Genomic DNA, 17,951 nt, shown 5'->3' on the forward strand with positions numbered 1-17,951 from the left:
GGTATATTAGAGAAACCAAGAAGAAAAACAGAGAAGACTAGAGATTGATTAGGGTTAGAGAGTTCTTGTATTTTAGATAATGTTCTCTACTCAGAGTTATATACTTACATTAAAACTAAAACATGATAATATAAACTACTAGATATGGATGTCCACACTTATAGAAACATGAGACTTTCCATATTGGACATATTCTAATACTGACATATTCTAACACAATGTGTGGACTACAAGTAATTTTTTTTTAAAGTTTTGTAAACTTTTAAAATTTTAAGAAAATATAGCAATCTATTTGGAACTCTCCATTTTAAGCCGTTTTATTGATTACTTGCATTACCATTTGATTTTTTATGTGTCATCCGCTGCATATTTGACAGTTTTGTTTATTAAATTGGTACATCCTTAGATTGATCCGATTACTGAAAATCTTATCAAACACTGCGAAATTAAAGATTGTGAAAACCGTAATGGAATGATCTTTTGTAGCAACGAGTATAACAAAGACAAATCAATTCTTCCTGATGACTGAAATAATAATAATAAAATGATGGGAACCCTCAAGCTGTTTTTTACTTGAAGGGTTCTTTATTAAATAGTTCAACCAATATTACAAAGTCAATTAAGGTACATATTTTTTGTCATAAGGATGTTAACAAGTATGATTCCTAGATATTCTATAGTTCAAACAGATATCATCGATCAGTGTTACAGTCGACTTAAACTTTGGTGAAACGCCAAAGAGAAGAGAGCCAAAATAATGGCGTAGAAGGACCACTTCTTGTTTAAAAACATACTCGAAATGTGTCCTCCAAAGTTAGCTAACCAGTCATTATTTGTTGTACCATTCCATTTCTCTCTTCCCACTTTCTTCATCTTCTTTAGTCGAGGAGAGGCTGGAGAGCAATCTTCCATAGTCCTATCGTCGATGGTTTTGCTATTAGCAGAGAGCTCATGCCACAATTCAACACTTTCAGAAGGTTCACCGAAATAAATGCAAGACGTGAGTAGGAGTGAAATTACTAAAACTGTTTTGCTCCCTTTTTGGTGCAATATGCATGATTCCCTCCATGGCTCCATGGACCTTATGACCCCCCTAAACTTTTCTCTTGCAAATGCTTTGAACTTCCCAAAGAAAGAACTTCTGTTTTTCACCTTGGACGGATTGTTGTTGTTAGCTTTTGATATTGAGAAGTTCTGGGCCAACACTTGATTTAAGTTCACCTTCAGAGTCTTTGAGGGCTCGATTTGGTAGAAGAATGTCTCTGCTACCTGATGGTTTGCAATAAACATTCCATGGTTCACTTCAACTTTCTCATACAGTTCAAATGTTGGTGTACCAGCGATGTCTCCATCTTCTTGGACACTCCCATCTTGATAGTCGTCGACAAATCCAAGTGAAAAGTCATTTTCATCTGTATCGTTGAAGTCCTTGAAGTTGTTGAGCTCTCCTGATGACCAAATTTTGATAAGTGGAATATCTAAATAAAAGCTTTTAGGCCGCTATGGGGTGATATAAATGAAAAGAGAGGTCCTACCATAGTATTATCGGGAAAAGAAAAAGTACCTTCATTTTTTTGTTCATTCCTTGTCCGATAATTTGAGATATTTTCAATAGAAACAATGTTGTGATCTTCAAACATGCCCTGGTGAAAACATAAGTTTCTCACTTAGAGGTGCAATCTACAAACAGAATACAAGTGCCAATTATGTATGTGGATAATGTAAACTACTAAAGCAGTAAAGGGTATTGAAATATGACAGTCCTAAAAATCACAAATTGTGTGGAATTGCTGTACGTGCAATAGATGGTTATTCTACACAGCAATGAAAAGAAAACAAATTCGAGCTTGTTCATATATTTTTTTCCTTACCTTTTCCAGCTCTTTGTTTGACATTCCCACTCCTCGAAGGTTCTCTACAGCCTTCTCGTTCATAAACTCCTCTTCCATATCACCAATTTGTATAAACCTGCGTTGTTCTACTCCCCATGGTTTCTCTATTGGTTTCGAAGAACCAATGTCCTCATTTTGATGAGAGAGTTCATTAAAGTAAGAATAACTTCCTTGCCATGTATCATGATAATTTGATGGATTGATTAGCTCTTGAGAGGCCGATGCAACTGAAAGGATTTCCTCCAGTATGCCTCCCCCACTTCTTTCATGAAGGAATCCAGCTTGGGGAAACTGCGACTCGCTGAAGTCAACTTGAGGAAAATCGTCCACCTCTAGTGGCGGTAAGGATAACCTATGCTGCAACCTTGCACACTCTAATGCAATATCGACCTGAAAAGGCACCAAGTATCTCAAGTAAGAGTCTAACATAAATTAACTTAAAATTTTCGAAAAACGATTAAAAAGGGTATCGAACTATCGAACTTTACAAATTTTGACAATATAGGGACTAAATTTTTTTTCTTAATTTTTGCAATGTGGGGACTAGTTATACATGTAGTCTAAATTTCTTCTACAGTGTTTCATAATTCACAAGTTACATACATTGTCATACACCCTGCTAACATTCTACAACCTCACGACCATGCTATAACCTCATGACCATAGAAATTAATTCGAATTGTGAAACACTATGTGAGAAATTTAGATGTCATGTTAAACATGTCTCCACATTGCAAAAATTAAAAAATTTGGTCCCCAAATTGACCAAAAAAACAAAATTAGGTCCCATGTTGTCAAAACTTGTAAAGTTCAATACTTTTTTAATCGTTTTTTTGTAAAAAAATTTCTTGAACAGTCCAAGAATTGGAAGTGTAGTTTACGTGTTCAAGTGTCGTCCCTGTACTTGTGAGCTCAGAGTTACGTTACCTTAGAAGGGACATAAGTCAGGTTGCTTCCTTGGCTTGGAAATGCTGGTGTGGTGGGTCCAAATGCTTCTTCTGTTAAGTATTGCATCCACTTCTCATCTCTTGTACCATTAATGTCGTATAATGCGCCTTGATTCATGCTAGACGAACATGTTCCTGTTGTGAAAGGATAACTAGTAATCTCCATATCTGTTCCTCCTCCCTCTGAAGATACTTCAATGTTAGACGAGTGATCGTTAGGTGTCCATTGGTAATGACTTACGTTGACAGATGGAGCATTGTATTGCTCTGTAGTCTTGGGGCCTACCATACTCTTCTTAAAGATCCGACAGAGTGCATAAGCATCCTAAAGAAAATCACGACGAAGAAAACTTGATTAGAACTTAGAACTGATCTTTTGCACCTTAACCTGAGGCTCAAAACTAAAAAGAAGTTGCACCTGTAAGCCTGAGGCAGTTTCACATTCTTTCTCATCAAGTCGATATTCATGCATTACCCAACCAGTTCTAGTACCATGAGGTGCTCGCCCTCTGTAGTATACTAAGGTCTTCTTCATGCCTACTGATCGCATTTGAGAATTCACCTTTCGGTCCTTTACCTGTGGCCTTCCAGTAGCCAGCTTGAGTTGCACGGTTAGTCCTTGATCCATTTGGGTATTTACGATCTCGGGGGCTAAAAAAGTACCACTCGAGATCTTTGCTTGGCAAGAACGACTTTTCTGTAACAATAGCATTACCAGAACATATTAAAACAACGACAGTGATCGACACGTAGATTAAGTGAACTATATAAAAGTAATGGGTATTAATGAGATTATGATATAATTAGTGGCTTATGGCATATTTAGTACTTAGTTTAGTGATTCCAATGCGTGTTAGGTAAAAGTTTAGTACTCAGACCTAGAAAAGTACCTATTGATAAGAGTAGATAAAACTTGAAGCCCTACATATATTCTCAACATAAAAGCAGCACGTTATGTGGACAAACTCGTATCTCTTGGAGACCATGCAATCCCTTTCTTTCTTGCTTTTTTGACTCTTAAGGATTCCACATCCAGTAGAACAGGGAGTTGGGTTGTTGCAATGTTCATGTCACTCTCATAGAGAGGTCTACTTTTTTATGGGATCACTAACTCATAAATATGTGACCCACCATTTCAGTCTACCATCTGCTGCTTGAAGAGATATGGAGTTTGATTACATAAACGAGTTCCTTTAGTACAGGATAAACGTGTATTCATATTCTACGGTACTTTTGTGCTTAAGAACTAATTGTAACAGTTAAATTGGAAAGTATATTACAGAAGAGAGGTAGACAACGATGAACAAAAGGAGAAAAATATATTGACTACGACAATATAATGAGATGTGACCTCAATACAAAAATACATATATATTCAGTTAAGGACTAAGCCCTTATAGCAGCTACATTATTCTAACACGCTTGTCCTTACGAAAAGAATAATAAAAATAAAGTAAAGAGACAGGGCAAGTAAGGCAAAGACATTTCACATTACAAACGAAGTGTTAAAGTACTTATGTTATATGATATTTTTTCTTGATAATTTAATGAATGCAACTATTATCCCTATCTAAATTGCATTATTTGACCAAATAACAATGCTATTGTACCATGGAACACCATGGCTTAGAACGTTTGATTTATTCTACATGTGAATTACACACATCGAAACACCATAAACTTAGCATTCTATGACAATGCTAATAACTATTTCTATCAAAATGTAAATTAAAGAGATGAAAAGAGGAAAACCTGGTAACTCCCAAGGCTCGCATTTATATAAATCGACTTCAGGTATGACTTCAAGCTCAATTTTGCGGCCGTTGATCTTTCTCTTGAGGTAGTATGCAACAAGTTCTTCATCTGTCGGATGGAAACGGAAACCAGGAGGCAAAGTTACTGGTGCCATTTATGTCAGACCTTCTAATGTTCTAAGTTGTTTAGAGAAATTAGACCAGCCTAGGATATCCAAGTAAGTGAGAACAGCTTTGTCTATCACCAACTGTACACGTACTATATGCTGTTAATATATGTAGGATATCCTGAAATAGAGAACAAAGAACATATAAAACCCGTATGAGGAAACAAGTCAGGGAACAAAAGGAAGTATAATAGGAAAGATGGAGAAATGGAACAGTTGGGAATATAAAGTACAAGAGAAGAGAGAGAAACCTTGGCAGAACTAGAAGAAGGTCCAAATGAGAAGTGCGTTGAGAGAGAGAGAGAGAGAGGGGAAGAGGTTGGTTTTGGTGTTATATGAGGAGTTTTAATAAGAGAACAAAAAGAGGTGAGAAAGCAAGGTTGGCTGCCACCCCTGCCACCCCACCTTTGCCTCTTTATCTTTTCCATTTTGATACTTGTTATCGTTCCCTTTAAGCCCCGTCTCTAAAATATCCCATTCTTGATCTATTGTTCTTTCTTGAAGTATGGAAATGTATCGAATCAAGACTGTCCACATGGCGTAATAGTTGTTAGAACTTAGAAATGACAAAACTAGTATCAACAATTTCCTTTTTCTTAATCTTAACTCTGGTGTCTCTCAGTGTTAATAATAATTAGAGAGAAAAGTTCTTGTATGCTCCTTTGTTTACTTGTTCTTGGGGTGGCGGCTCTTGTTCAGTTGTTCCTTTCACATGCCAATCATTGGCATCATTGGCATCATTCAATATTTCAATTTACTTTCTCCAAGAATTACTCGGAATTGATAATAATCTTATATATTTTCAATTGTGTTCAATCTGTAACAACAACGAAATAGACTTTAAATCTTTTTCAATTAAGAATGTCATGAAATCGTTCAAGAAAGTCTGAAAAAAATGTTATGATTGTGAACAGATTGCATTCGATCAGTCCATAGTGTGGAAGCTGTTATTACGTAGGAATACCTTTTTTTTTATAGAGTTTCCAAGTGGTCCTACTTTCTCTCACCTTGGTTTCCTAGCTCTTCAATGAGAGTGCCACATTAATCAGTTAAAATGATTTCTCTCTTTTTTGTATTAAACTCCTTCACAGCTTGTCCTTAACCCCCTTTAGAATGTATTTCACATGCTAATCTTATGCTTTCCAGTGATATTTGCTTAATTAAATGATCATCTCGTTCTCTGTTTTCTCGAGAAATATTTTTGTTTCATCATATGTACCTTTCGTCCTTATTACATGGGGAGTTTAAACTATGATACTTCTTTATTTGTTTTTGTCTTAGAGAATCATCATTGATTAATGCTAGCATAAGGTTTTGTATTGTATTAGTTATGCTTAATATTTGATCATAATAGCATTTCTAAGTGGTGGTAGTATTTTTTCCAAATTTGAAGGCGAAATTTGGATAAATTGAACTCAGATTTTGACCAAATCTAAATGATCGCAAATATCATTTACAAATTTGGAATAGGGCTACCTTGCGACATACATTACGCGCTACATTACCACTATCGCCCCCAAGTTGGAAAAAAAAACTCACGTGACATTTCCACTGTCGCACCAAATTGAAAAAGTAAAAAAAAATAACTCGCGCAACATTAGCAATGGCTAGCGCGTGGTGCTAGTCAAAGTAAAAAAAAAAAAAAAATTGTGGTAACATTTGCAATGGTGCGCGACATTACCATTGCCGTCCGCCAAGATCGCAAGATCCGCGATCCAAAATGCCAAATTTATAGGAACAAAAATAAATTTGAGCAGTGATGCAACCGAATTTGCTTTCACCTAGAGTTGAAATTCTAGAAAATTCTGAGTTTTGAAAGCAAATTTGAAGAATTTGAGAAATGATACCACCACCTATAGATGCTCTAAGGTTCACATATATACTGATATACATACACAAGGACGTCAGCATATCGCACTATTGAAAAACTGAACTTGTTTCCATTTTTCTGCTTTAGTTTTAAAAGTAGAGTTACACTCACTTTGCAAAATACCATAATTGAAACATTTTTCATAACCATAATCATGAATTCATGACATCCATCCACGAAATTAGGGGGAAAAGAAGAAGGAAATACCATGGTAAAGAATTCGTATTTTCCCAGAACTACATGCACATAAGGCAGTGGCTCAACAATAGTGCACCTCTACGTTATTAGTACCAAAAAGACTAGCGTCACGTATGGAGTTTTCGCTCGTTTATTAAGTTCTTTTGAGCACACAGTGTGCTGGTGATAAACTGATAGCCTTCGAGCTGGTTTTTCTAGAGCCGATTATGGCTCCATAGTCATTCACATGACTGCTAAAGCTAACCAAAACTATTCGAAAAGTGAACTCATCCTCTTTTTTTTTTTTTGTAAAACGTGAACTCATTTCAAGTTCTCAACACATTGAGCTTGTTTGTATTTTCAGTCAAAAAGAACGAGTCACCCCCTGTCCCAATCATGAATTAGCTACAAAACTTTATATCTTATTACAAAATTTTGTCATATACTTGCCAAGGAAGATCAATAGGCTCCTGGTGGGTCCTGCTTTTGACACGTGATAGAATGATCCCACGTGGCACAGTGGGATAACTTGTGTTGGCCCCTCATACTTTAGGAAGTGGTGCGAATCCATTTATTCCATCTTTTCCTTTTCATCAATCCATCTTTAGGTTCTTTACCTCCTTTACTAGTTTATGCCACTTCTTCACTTATAACCAACATTTTTAAATACTGTTCCTATGATTATTTAATACCTGTCAGACTAATTTAAATTAATTTAAAGTTAGTTTGATGATCATTTGTTAGTTTCATAGTTCGAGATTGATTTGTAAAAGCTTGTCGCTTTGACTCAAAATGGGCCAATTGATCAAGCACTCCCTTTTGTTTTTGTTACAGTTTATTGGTCGGTCACAGAAACTTGCAGTTACTCCGATTAGTGTTCAGACTTGAGAGTGTACTTAAAGTTATTCTTGCAGATATAATGTATTTTAATAATCTGACTTAATTTCATTTAGAATTGAAATACAAGTTTAAACTACATTGAACAGCTGACCGTAATGCCAACATTTCGAGCCATTGTCGTGAAAAATAAGTTCTATTTTTTTTTTAGAATAATTAATTGTTAAGGCGGTGTTAGACACTTACACTGTTAGGAAAAGAATCTAGGATGTTATTGCTTTAGGAAATGATATAACATTCTTATGGCAATGTAGGCATGTAGCGTAGCTATTGTGGTGATATATGAAGAACTTCTACGTCTACACTCCGCATACAACGGACGAATAATTCTTTCCGCAAGGTTTATTTTGTCACATAAATAGACAAGCTGCTACAATTTCTCGTAAATTTGTACCTAACAGACTATCACATAATATATAAGAATTTATGTTCTTTTTACCACTCGTTAACCAAGCCTGTAACGAGTACAAATTGTCAACCAGGCAATGATGTTCCTACTTTGAGCATAAATAATTCATAATCTCAGTTAAAGGAAAACCTACGATTTGAAATGGAACCAATAACACGATTTGAAATCAGACCGAAGAATTATTTTCCTTATTAATGAACTGTACATGGAAGATCTGGCAAGAAAGTAAGACTTTTCTATCCTTCAGTATAAACAGGTTGTTCACTGGCATCCGACTTTAAGATCCCCTCCTTCCACAAGGTGCAGGACTGCTAACTATGAACAGCAAACTATCTGCAATGGGGCATGAGAACTAACTCTGTCCAGCAGTAACTTTGATGCACCTGCCTTCCGACACTGTTCACTGCTGACCCAATACAGAAATTGGCTTGTAAATAAAATTTGATAAGCACTGTCAGCTTCTTATCTTATTTTTTGTTTTGGCCGATAATTCCTTCTATTTCATACTTCTCATGTATCCTCAGGTGGTTCTCTTGCCACCATCGCTCGGCTTCCTTCTCACTGAACCGCTTTCGACTGCAATGGAAAAAATAAAAAATCAACCGCATGACCTAGTTTTCTGTTTGCAGAAACTCTAATTAGTTAGGAATTGGGAAAAAAAAAAAAAAAAACGATCACGTAACTTTGTACCTTGCTATTGAACCGTTTGGATCACCTTTGATGTGTTTAGTGTGATATATAGAGATACACCACTGAAATGAAAAAGTATATTTAGAGCAGAAAATACCTGAATCTAACGCGTTTAAGGCCCCTCCCTCCATTAGGCAAAGTCATAAATGTGAGGTATACACCTGGCTCATCTTGCTCTGCCCATTCTGATTTCAATGTCTTGGCAACATTTTGTTCAAAATCTGCTTCTGCTACAGGTGACTTATCTGACATTCTAGCACCCCCGTTATGAAGGTCTCTTGCATATGTATGTGATATTGGACCATCAAATGGGATAGGTAAGGTACATGAATCATTTAGTTGCCTATGATCAGGTTCAGCAGCTTCAGGTGAAAGTCGGGCACTAGAAAGCGTGGGATTCACATCATCTAAAGCAGTGCATGTTGAGATTGGTGTGATTTCAGGTAGATACAAGTCAAGTTCCTCAGCAGGTTTAGTGGTGCCATTTGCTTCTTTCAGAGAAGAATGTTTCTCAGCCAAAGCATATAGCTATACCACAAAATAATAGTAATAATAAATGGTTAGACAATTCAATTCAAGGTTTGCACTACAAATCCACAATTGATGCATAGTATAAATTTTATCATAGTTTACTGCCATAAAAATGGAAAACCAGATTTAAACAATCAAGTCATGAAGGAACATGTCTGGTTGGATTACCAGTTTATCAATTATCATCATGGCCTTCATGAACAAGTCTACAGATACCAATAATTTGTTTCAACCGTGTAAAAAGACCACTCTAACCGCAATCGCTCAGAAGTATGTTACATGGCCAACAGGTTTGGCCATTGAGGCCGGCATGAATTTAATACGATCAACTTGGAAGGAAACCCATAGAACCACTTCAAGAAGTTTTACTTACATGACTTTTCTATATAAAATGTATAACATTCCTTATATATAACTTTAAAAACCAAAAGAAGAAGAAGAAGAAGAAAACAGTATTGCCAAAAGTAAAACATGAAATGGAAAGGGAAGAAAACACAATCTGAGAGAAACAATTATTAATATCTACCAAAAAAATAGTATTCCTAGAGAAAATAGAGGCGTGGAATCTTAAAGTTGTGCAACAGCTTCCTCATGATCTATTGATCCATGCAACATGGCCACCTAGGGGTCCTCTAATGTGGATACAACATGCAGATTCAGCAGAGTTGGTCAACCATTATTAGAGTCAGTTGGATCAAGAAAGTATGCTATGTGACACTAATTCGCAGGTAAAACAAAGCTGATAACATTTTTTTGGTAAGACTTTTCAGAATGCCATGCATTGAAAATCCTCAGATAAATCTTTTCCCAACTTAAACTCAATTCATAGCGTTAATGGTTGTAAGTGGTAAACAATGAGAATTACTATTAATGAAAATCTCAATCCACAAGCTTATTTATTAAAACAAATGAGGAGGAGGTACTCTTATTGTCAAGGCCTTTATGATCTCCTTTGCCATTTTAGATTTAGTGGCTTCCTCCCTTGCAAATGACCATGTCTCCTCGATTCTTTGTTCGTACTGTTGGAGTCTCTCACTTTTCATTTGGCATTGCTTTTCAAGGCTTTTAGCCTGTATACATAGACAAATGATACTCTTAAAATCAAGAACTAGAAGAGAGGTAATGTAGAATGATCAATTAGGAAACTGGAGAGACAAGCGTAAATAATATGATTTTGGAAAAGTAAGACCATTTGAAAATTGAAGGTGATCTCTAATGATATATCTCCTTTAACATATGCAAAATACAATGTAAAGCCTTTCATAGCAGGTTAAAACAGTGTAAGCCAACATTATTGGACATCTTTATCGTAATAAAGCAACAGCGTGGGCATCCTACAGGACTATACAAGCAACGGATTTCGACAAGTTGCAAGAAGCCCAATATTTTGTTTTCTTCATATGCAATGACATTACCTGAAAATGCATACAGTTTGATGGTAATAGCAGAAGCGAGAAATGATGTGTATATGTCAGGAGTTCCTAAGGGTTGACATTGATTGTGTTACTTTTCCTCAAGACATCTTCACTAAATAAGCATCGGTAATTACCTCAACTTGCAATCTTTGAACTTCTGTAGTTAGCAAATTATCTGGTTCTGCGGAGCCTTCAGCAGAACTCATGGTATGAGAATCTTCAATATTAAATCCAGGAAAATTATGTTGTTCAGCCACAGGAAAAATTGCATATGGCTCAGATTTGGACAGTCCACTTGTACTAAATAGCACAGGGCATTGAACCTGCCCCCAAGTTGGTCTGCTTGACAAAGGCAAGACATGGTCTAGTGTTTGCTGCTTTCTTCGTTCCTTGTTCAAGGTCTGTTCTCCTTCTCCAATGATTTTGGTTACTTCATGGCTAGATAGTTTGGGAGAAAATAACAAACTTTGGGTAAGTGCTGCTTCTCCTCTTTGTATTTTTAAATCTGGAAATGAGTTCCGTGATATCAAGGGCTGTCTTGGACATGGTTCTTCATTCTTTATTAGCCAATGTGAATCTGAATATTTTGTCAATTTATTAAAGCATGTATCACACACGTGACAGGGCTTGCTTTTGTTCGGAGCTAATGACGCATTCAGAACCTTCTTACTGCTACAAGCACGGCAGAACAAAAACCCGCAGTTATAGCAGTTGCGTTTCTTCCTGGTAAATCCAAAAACCATTTTACATCCACTACAACTTGATTGATCACTAGAAAAGATGGACTTGTGTAAACAAATTGCAGCAGTGAAACTGGATCCACAAGCAACACTCTCCACCTGCCTATCTCTTACAGCCTCTACTAAAGTTGGAGAGTTTCTATCTTTAATGTCTCCCAGACCTAGCTGACCATTGGCACCCTTTCCCCAAGTATACACTTTGCCCCTTGATGTCAAGGCAGCTATATGAGATGAACCAGATGATATATTCTTAACGAATTCCCCTGTAAGTTTCCCTTCAACATATGCTAATGATTTATCTTCAGCCTGTGGATTCCCAAGTTGCCCATGAACTGCACTTCCCATAGTACATACATTACCTGTACTTGTGAGCCCAACAGTCAGCATTTTCCCACAAGACACTTGAACAAAATCATGTTTAACAAGTCGTGCAACACATGTTGGAAAAAGTTTACTTTCCCGATCCACATGCCCAAGCTTTCCTTCATCTCCATCACCCCATGTAAACAATTTTCCACTAAAAGCATTTTCATTTGTATGATTAACCATGACATCCACTATAGCGGCAGTGTGCCATGGGCCACATGCAACTGACTTTACCCTTAATCCTTTTAGAGAGTCAACTTCTTTTGCTTGATACATACTTTTAACATTTCCATGCCCTAGGACTCCAAATGTTCCTTCCCCATAAGTAAACAACTGTCCGGATGAGGATACAACTGCTGTATGCCACTCTCCACAAGCAACACCAGAAACATGTATACCGTCAAGAGGACCCAAAACTTTATGTGGCAACCACTGACATTTATTTCTTAGATCACCCAGACCAGCACCACGACCACTGTCACCCCACGTGTAAAGCTCACCATCAAATGTCACAGCACACGTGTGATATTCACCACAGGAAACAGATTCCATATGGATCCCATTCAGGGATTCAACAAGTTTCGGGCATGACAAGTCCATATTAATTTTATGCCCAAGCCTTCCTCCATTCTCTTCTCCCCATGAAAAGACTTCTCCCTGTCTTGTAACTAAGGCAGCATGTTTTCCTCCAAAGGAAATGTTTTTTATATCTAACAGTGCAGTAGATTCTAGTAATTTGGGTGATAAAGCATCAATCCATGTATCGTTAGGATCACCAGTTTGATCCCCACATCTTAACTTTCCCGCTTCTATCCCTTCTCCCCACATGAACACGTCCCTCAGAACATCATTTTCTTCAACAACAGGAAGTCCACGACTTGCGGGGAAAAGAAAATCCGTTTGACATTCTGAGATAGCAAATGTTTCTTTCTTCTTCTCGAGATCTTCTGGTTCCCAAAGGCTTAACTGTGGGATAACCATATCTCTTACAGTTTGTATGCGTGAAAAAGCTTTTCTTCCTGATGTATACAAACTATCAGAGGAACATGATAAACCATCTGAAACACATCCCTGTGCAAGTAATCGGGGAGGACTACCACACAAGCTTTGCACCTTAAAAGTTAGAATTGAGAGATTAGGCAATCATTATGATGAAACAAACAGAAAACAGGTTCATAATAAAAACCATAGTGAAGGGAAGTTTACCTACAGTGTGGAACATCACACACTGTAGGTAACATGTAGAAAAACAGGTAATCATTAAGTTTTTGTTGAGAAGGGAAGTTCTTTTTGTATGAACAAGAAGAAATGTTGCAATATCAACCTGTGGTAGCTTTGTCAAATCCTCGGAAAGTCCTAGATTACGCTTTCTTCGGCTATAACCCACTGGGCTATTGATGCAGCTTTTTGCACCTCTGCAACTTCTCATAGTAGCATATGACTTATGAACGTGGGACTTGGAGACCACAGCTCTCAAGCCAACCAACCAAGATTCAGCTTGTGCCTCATCCTTGCATATCTAACAGATAAAAACAGAGAGATATGGTCAAACTACAAGAGAAAGAAGAAAGTAGAGCCACAATTCCAAATAAAAATGTGGTGTAGTCAAAAGTCTGAATGGTGAAGCCTGAAACATAAGCAGGAACACAAAAAAAAGTTACCAAATCAAGTGAGCGTTCACCATTTGCGGAAATGATTGAGAAAGATTGACTCTCCTTTCCAGGTTCAGGCTGCCTCTGAAAATTTACCTACAGTGTGGAACGTCGCACATGTTAGTATACAACAATTATGTAAACTGTGAAGCAGTTGAGAGTTTCAGCATAGCCAGTTAATTTTAAACCACTTTCACATGAATAAACGTTGACATACGGTTCCTGGAATAATCTTTGTAATTGAGTCCAACATCAAGTGCTTTTCATCCTTTCCAGAATACCATATTAAAAGCTTTTCATCCTGAAATCCTAGACAAAATTAGTTTAACATATGTGAAGAAACATAAACTGTTTTTCAAAGAAGAGAAAGTACTCATCCACATCATCTCCTCTTATATTATTAACATACCGTGGATACCCGAAAAGGGCAGAACTTAGGCTTCCCTCTTCGTCTATACTTCAAAAGTTGTGCACCTTTCTTCAAGGCCACGATCGCCTACGCAAATCGGTGAATGTTAAGCTTTTACAATTAAAAACATCTCCTATCGGTTTCTAACAGCAATATTGCACATGTACAACCAAAACTATTCAATCATACTGCAATTCATGTTCTTTTAGGCAAACCTATAGAGCTATAACTCTTCAACCTCTCTGTTTCTTCAAATTAGAGCTCTATCTTCAGTCGGGGAAGTGCTTGTCAGTTGTCATTAAAGTGTAGTACGCAATCAAAATGTTTCAGTTGTCTTGCTAGGTGTTCAGGCCACTGGGTTACTTATAAAATGATAAAGTTTCAATCAAAATTTTGCAGCAATTACAACCATCATCACCTGCATTCTACAATGTACTAAAATTACTGAAAATTTAGTCAAACAATCTTCATGAAACTACAAACTTTAACAGATTTATAGTAATGCATGACTCAAACGAAAATATTAAAATGAAAATCCCACAGATATACACATAAGATATAAATAACAAAACTTGGAATAAACAAGAGTAAGTAAAATTGAGAAGATGGGCATTATGTAAAACATGAAAAAGATGAAACCTGTTCCACTCTTCTCTCTGAAGGAGTTCCCATTGGTGGTTTTTTTAAGGAAACTTCAACCATTTTGTTTGTTTGCTCTTTCTTCTACTTGTCTTGTGTTTTTAAAGAAAACAAACACAAGTAGAAGAGCAAAAACAGCAGACAAGTGAAGCAGAGAGAAACAGACAAATGTTTTACTAAGTAACAGAGAATGTGTTAGAACTGAGAACTAATGTTAATGTATTATTGATTCCTGTGTGTTCTGCAGCTTTTGCAGTGTTTAAAAAGAGAGAGAGAGAGAAATGAGGAATGACTAATGAGAGTGTGTGGGGGGAATTTGTGTTACTTTTTCTTTCCGTTTTAGTGAATCCGTTCTTCCATTCCCTACAATTTTTATCGTGTTTCGTGGATCCACAAATGACAGACAGGTTCTCATTTTTTAAATATTAAACTCACACGTGTGCTTAGTTTGCTTATTCCAATACTAGAGAGAAGAAGGACCAAGAATGAAAACGGACAGGAGAAACCAACCAAATAAATTTTTGTGATTATTACTTCACTAGTAGGAAGGACTCTAGAAATATATAGATTTGTTCTACAATGTACTTCACAAAAGTAAATTAGAATTAACTCATGTAACAACCTAACAAACTAGGCGTTTTCCTCATTTTATTCTGTAATTTATTATATTTTGTCCTGTCCTGCCACAAATTATTATCAATTTCATTATTTCTTCACATTTTCATCAGTCAATTATTTTGTATCAATCATTGAGCCTTTCTTTTGTGAGACAACTTGTGAAGATTTTTTTTTTTCGCTAATGACAATTATGAAGATCGATAGAATTTGAACATAGTAGATTTCAACTTAATAAGGGAAAAGATACACCAACCTTATGATTAACTAATTAGTAATGCGTAGTTTGAAACGTCTGTACGAGCTACATGTTCTTTAAAGGAAGCAAGTTAGTCCAAACTCTAATGCTTGATACTTGATTTGCAATTATTTTAGATTAGTCCCAACTTAATTGGCAATTTGTCAACCATCTAAAATTCTATAAGCTCTGCAAATGAGTCAGTGACGCAATTGAGTGGTATAGGACTCTAGGATTCTAGGCAAGCTATGTGATCGAGACCGCTGAGCATGGGCAATGACCGCAATGTGATACTGCCAAACTTAAATCGTAAACAATGTCAGGCAATGTTGACTGTTGAGTACTTGTGCTTCCCACCTAATTAATCCTAGGCAATAGCCAAACTTGACTTATTCTCTTGCATTCATCACTCAGAATGAAATGAATTTGTTCATATTCAGAGTTCCACACGTTTTTTTTTTCATCATCATCATCATCAATCATACATTAAAAAGAACATTTACAGAGGAGTTATTTACAGATACTCAAATACTCAATCCTCTTGCAGAATGTCCCTAAACCCTATATCCCAAAGTTTACCAAAAACAGCTATGGTGTAAGCAGTTTTGTTTCATGTCTTACTGACCCACTTAATACAAACTTTGTCTAGTAATGACATGCAATATAGATAGTGCGTCATTTAGGTAGGTTTGAGAAGTCCATGAGATGTTTGCATTTCCCTTCTTCAAAAAAGTGTTATTCTTCAGTCAGTTTCAATTTCTAGTTTCATTACTCCATTTGATTCCTCGGAGCATTCTTTTGCTTTCGGCATCTTCTGTTGTGAGATCTCTTTCATGCCCAAGTCTTGCAACAACAAGTTCACCATTAGAATTTCTAAGTACATAACCATAACTAATTGTTTTCCTGGTATGAAGGAAGCATCAGCGTTGAGTTTGAGAAAGTTGGTAGTTGGTGGAGTCCATATGTGTGAAGTAATAACTTGGTCTGTCAGTGCATCAGTGGAAGGTTTTCCTGCATAGTGGTGTGGAGACTAAAATAACTTGTTAACTAGCAACTGCATTTTAAACATGTTAAGCTAAAGCAATTTGGTATATAAGACATTGCATCTTTCTAGCCATATGTGTCTATATAGATAGAAGCAAAACTCAGTCCATATCAGTTTCAATAGGCCATGCATGTTGAGGGTGGGTTAAACCATAGGTCAATCCACTGTGTGACCTGCATACATACACTCAAATTGAGTTATAAAGTTGCACACTTGCACACACATGCAAAACGATATATACTTCATCTGTTAAGCCTAATTAACATAGAGAGGGATTCTAAGGACATATATTTAAATAGCACACGTAAATAAAATTGATGATTGTTATGGCATTTTTAAAGTTTAGATTTGGCTAATTTTTTCATTTTCACGATTTTTTATATTATATTTGATAAGTTTAGATTTTTTTTTTTTTTAAATTTTTTTGTGACAATGTTTAAAATAGTTAGGAGACCATATATACAAAAAAATTATAATAATTTTAAATTTCTAAATGTCCTAACAATTTTGATCAATCAAATATCTTTTGATGTTTGCCCCATTGTAAAAAAATTCAAATATATTTTTGCTTCTTGCCCTGCTAAGTGCTCTAGCGGCCAAATCATCAAGATAATTGTACCCTAATCTTGCATGTCCTCAACAGTTGTATGGATAGATCATGGACTATTAGAGTATTAGACTATCTACAAGACTACATCAAATGCTGCGCAGTGATAATAAATGGACATCTAAACAGCTGGGAAGGCAATCACATGCTTTGTTTAACTACATTTTTGTTTGTTTTTCTCCTAGGACAATCAACACCTCACATGCCTCACCTTATGCTTCATTGCTTCCTTCCAAAAAGAACAACTACGCACTTTGTTGTAAACTTGTAAGTGTATGCTTTTAAAGCAACAAGCCAACAACATGATAAGATGTATCCGTATATATAATTTAGTTTGAGTACTCATTTAGTTTGATAAGATGCCGCACGTCATTAATATTACACATTAGGAAGTGAAAACAACTTAAATTAAAATAGGGTTATTTTGACTTGCCCCATTTGAAAACGGCATTAGACTTGTCCTCAATTTCAGGCCCCCCAATTTCAAGGGAATTAGAGTTACCCCCATACTAACTCACCGTTATAGTCAACTGTCATTGACCGTCATCTCGTGGTCAAGGCAGTTGAAATGTCTTCAATATCCTTTTCATTGAAAAATTACCAAAATGACGGTGAGTTAGTCTGGGAGGCAAGTCCAATTCCGTTTTCAAATAGAAGAGCAAGTCAAAATTACATATTGGTCTTGCAATTCAATTCAAGACACATTTTCATGTTTGAGAAAGAAAGAGACACGTGTCGACATCTCGTCCTATCTAATCTAACAGTCACAAACATTAAATACATTAGACAAGTGTCAACAAGAAGGGGTGTAAGTAGTAAGAAAAAACAATTAAAAAATAAATCTTAAGTTAGAAATTAGACATGCCCCCTATGACGGTGAGTTAGTCTGAG

At 36.2% G+C, this 17,951-nt stretch overlaps 2 protein-coding genes across 2 annotated transcripts; both read right to left on the reverse strand.

Moving 5' to 3' along the window:
• Window positions 1-537: 537 nt before the first annotated feature.
• LOC147521235 (NAC domain-containing protein 54-like) lies at window positions 538-5,151 on the reverse strand. The gene is given in 8 exon segments (XM_086599980.1): window positions 538-1,448; window positions 1,565-1,643; window positions 1,872-2,282; window positions 2,820-3,164; window positions 3,258-3,413; window positions 3,415-3,536; window positions 4,592-4,881; window positions 5,012-5,151. Coding segments are annotated over 7 exon segments (2,013 nt in total). The 5' UTR covers window positions 4,749-4,881; window positions 5,012-5,151; the 3' UTR covers window positions 538-705.
• Window positions 5,152-8,248: 3,097 nt separating this feature from the next.
• On the reverse strand, window positions 8,249-14,953 carry LOC147521236 (Regulator of chromosome condensation (RCC1) family with FYVE zinc finger domain-containing protein). The gene is made up of 9 exons (XM_086599870.1): window positions 14,556-14,953; window positions 13,917-14,003; window positions 13,725-13,808; window positions 13,517-13,603; window positions 13,180-13,374; window positions 10,884-12,968; window positions 10,258-10,404; window positions 8,901-9,331; window positions 8,249-8,689 (listed from the first exon to the last, which is right to left on the reverse strand). Exons 1-9 carry the CDS (start codon window positions 14,616-14,618, stop codon window positions 8,581-8,583), a joined length of 3,288 nt encoding a protein of 1,095 aa, XP_086455996.1. The 5' UTR covers window positions 14,619-14,953; the 3' UTR covers window positions 8,249-8,580.
• Window positions 14,954-17,951: the final 2,998 nt, after the last annotated feature.

This window comes from Coptis chinensis, chromosome 1 (genome assembly GCF_015680905.1).
Source record: "Coptis chinensis isolate HL-2020 chromosome 1, ASM1568090v1, whole genome shotgun sequence".
Lineage (NCBI taxonomy): Eukaryota > Viridiplantae > Streptophyta > Magnoliopsida > Ranunculales > Ranunculaceae > Coptis > Coptis chinensis.

Excerpts from the sequence above, each read along its gene's own strand:
- LOC147521236 (XM_086599870.1), bottom strand. The coding sequence starts at position 14,618 with ATGGTTGAAGTTTCCTTAAAAAAACCACCAATGGGAACTCCTTCAGAG. Across the intron at positions 14,004-14,555 it reads CAGAGAGAAGAGTGGAACAG|GCGATCGTGGCCTTGAAGAA; the intron begins GTTTCATCTTTT and ends CGATTTGCGTAG. Across the intron at positions 8,690-8,900 it reads CTTAAACGCGTTAGATTCAG|TCGAAAGCGGTTCAGTGAGA; the intron begins GTATTTTCTGCT and ends TTTCCATTGCAG.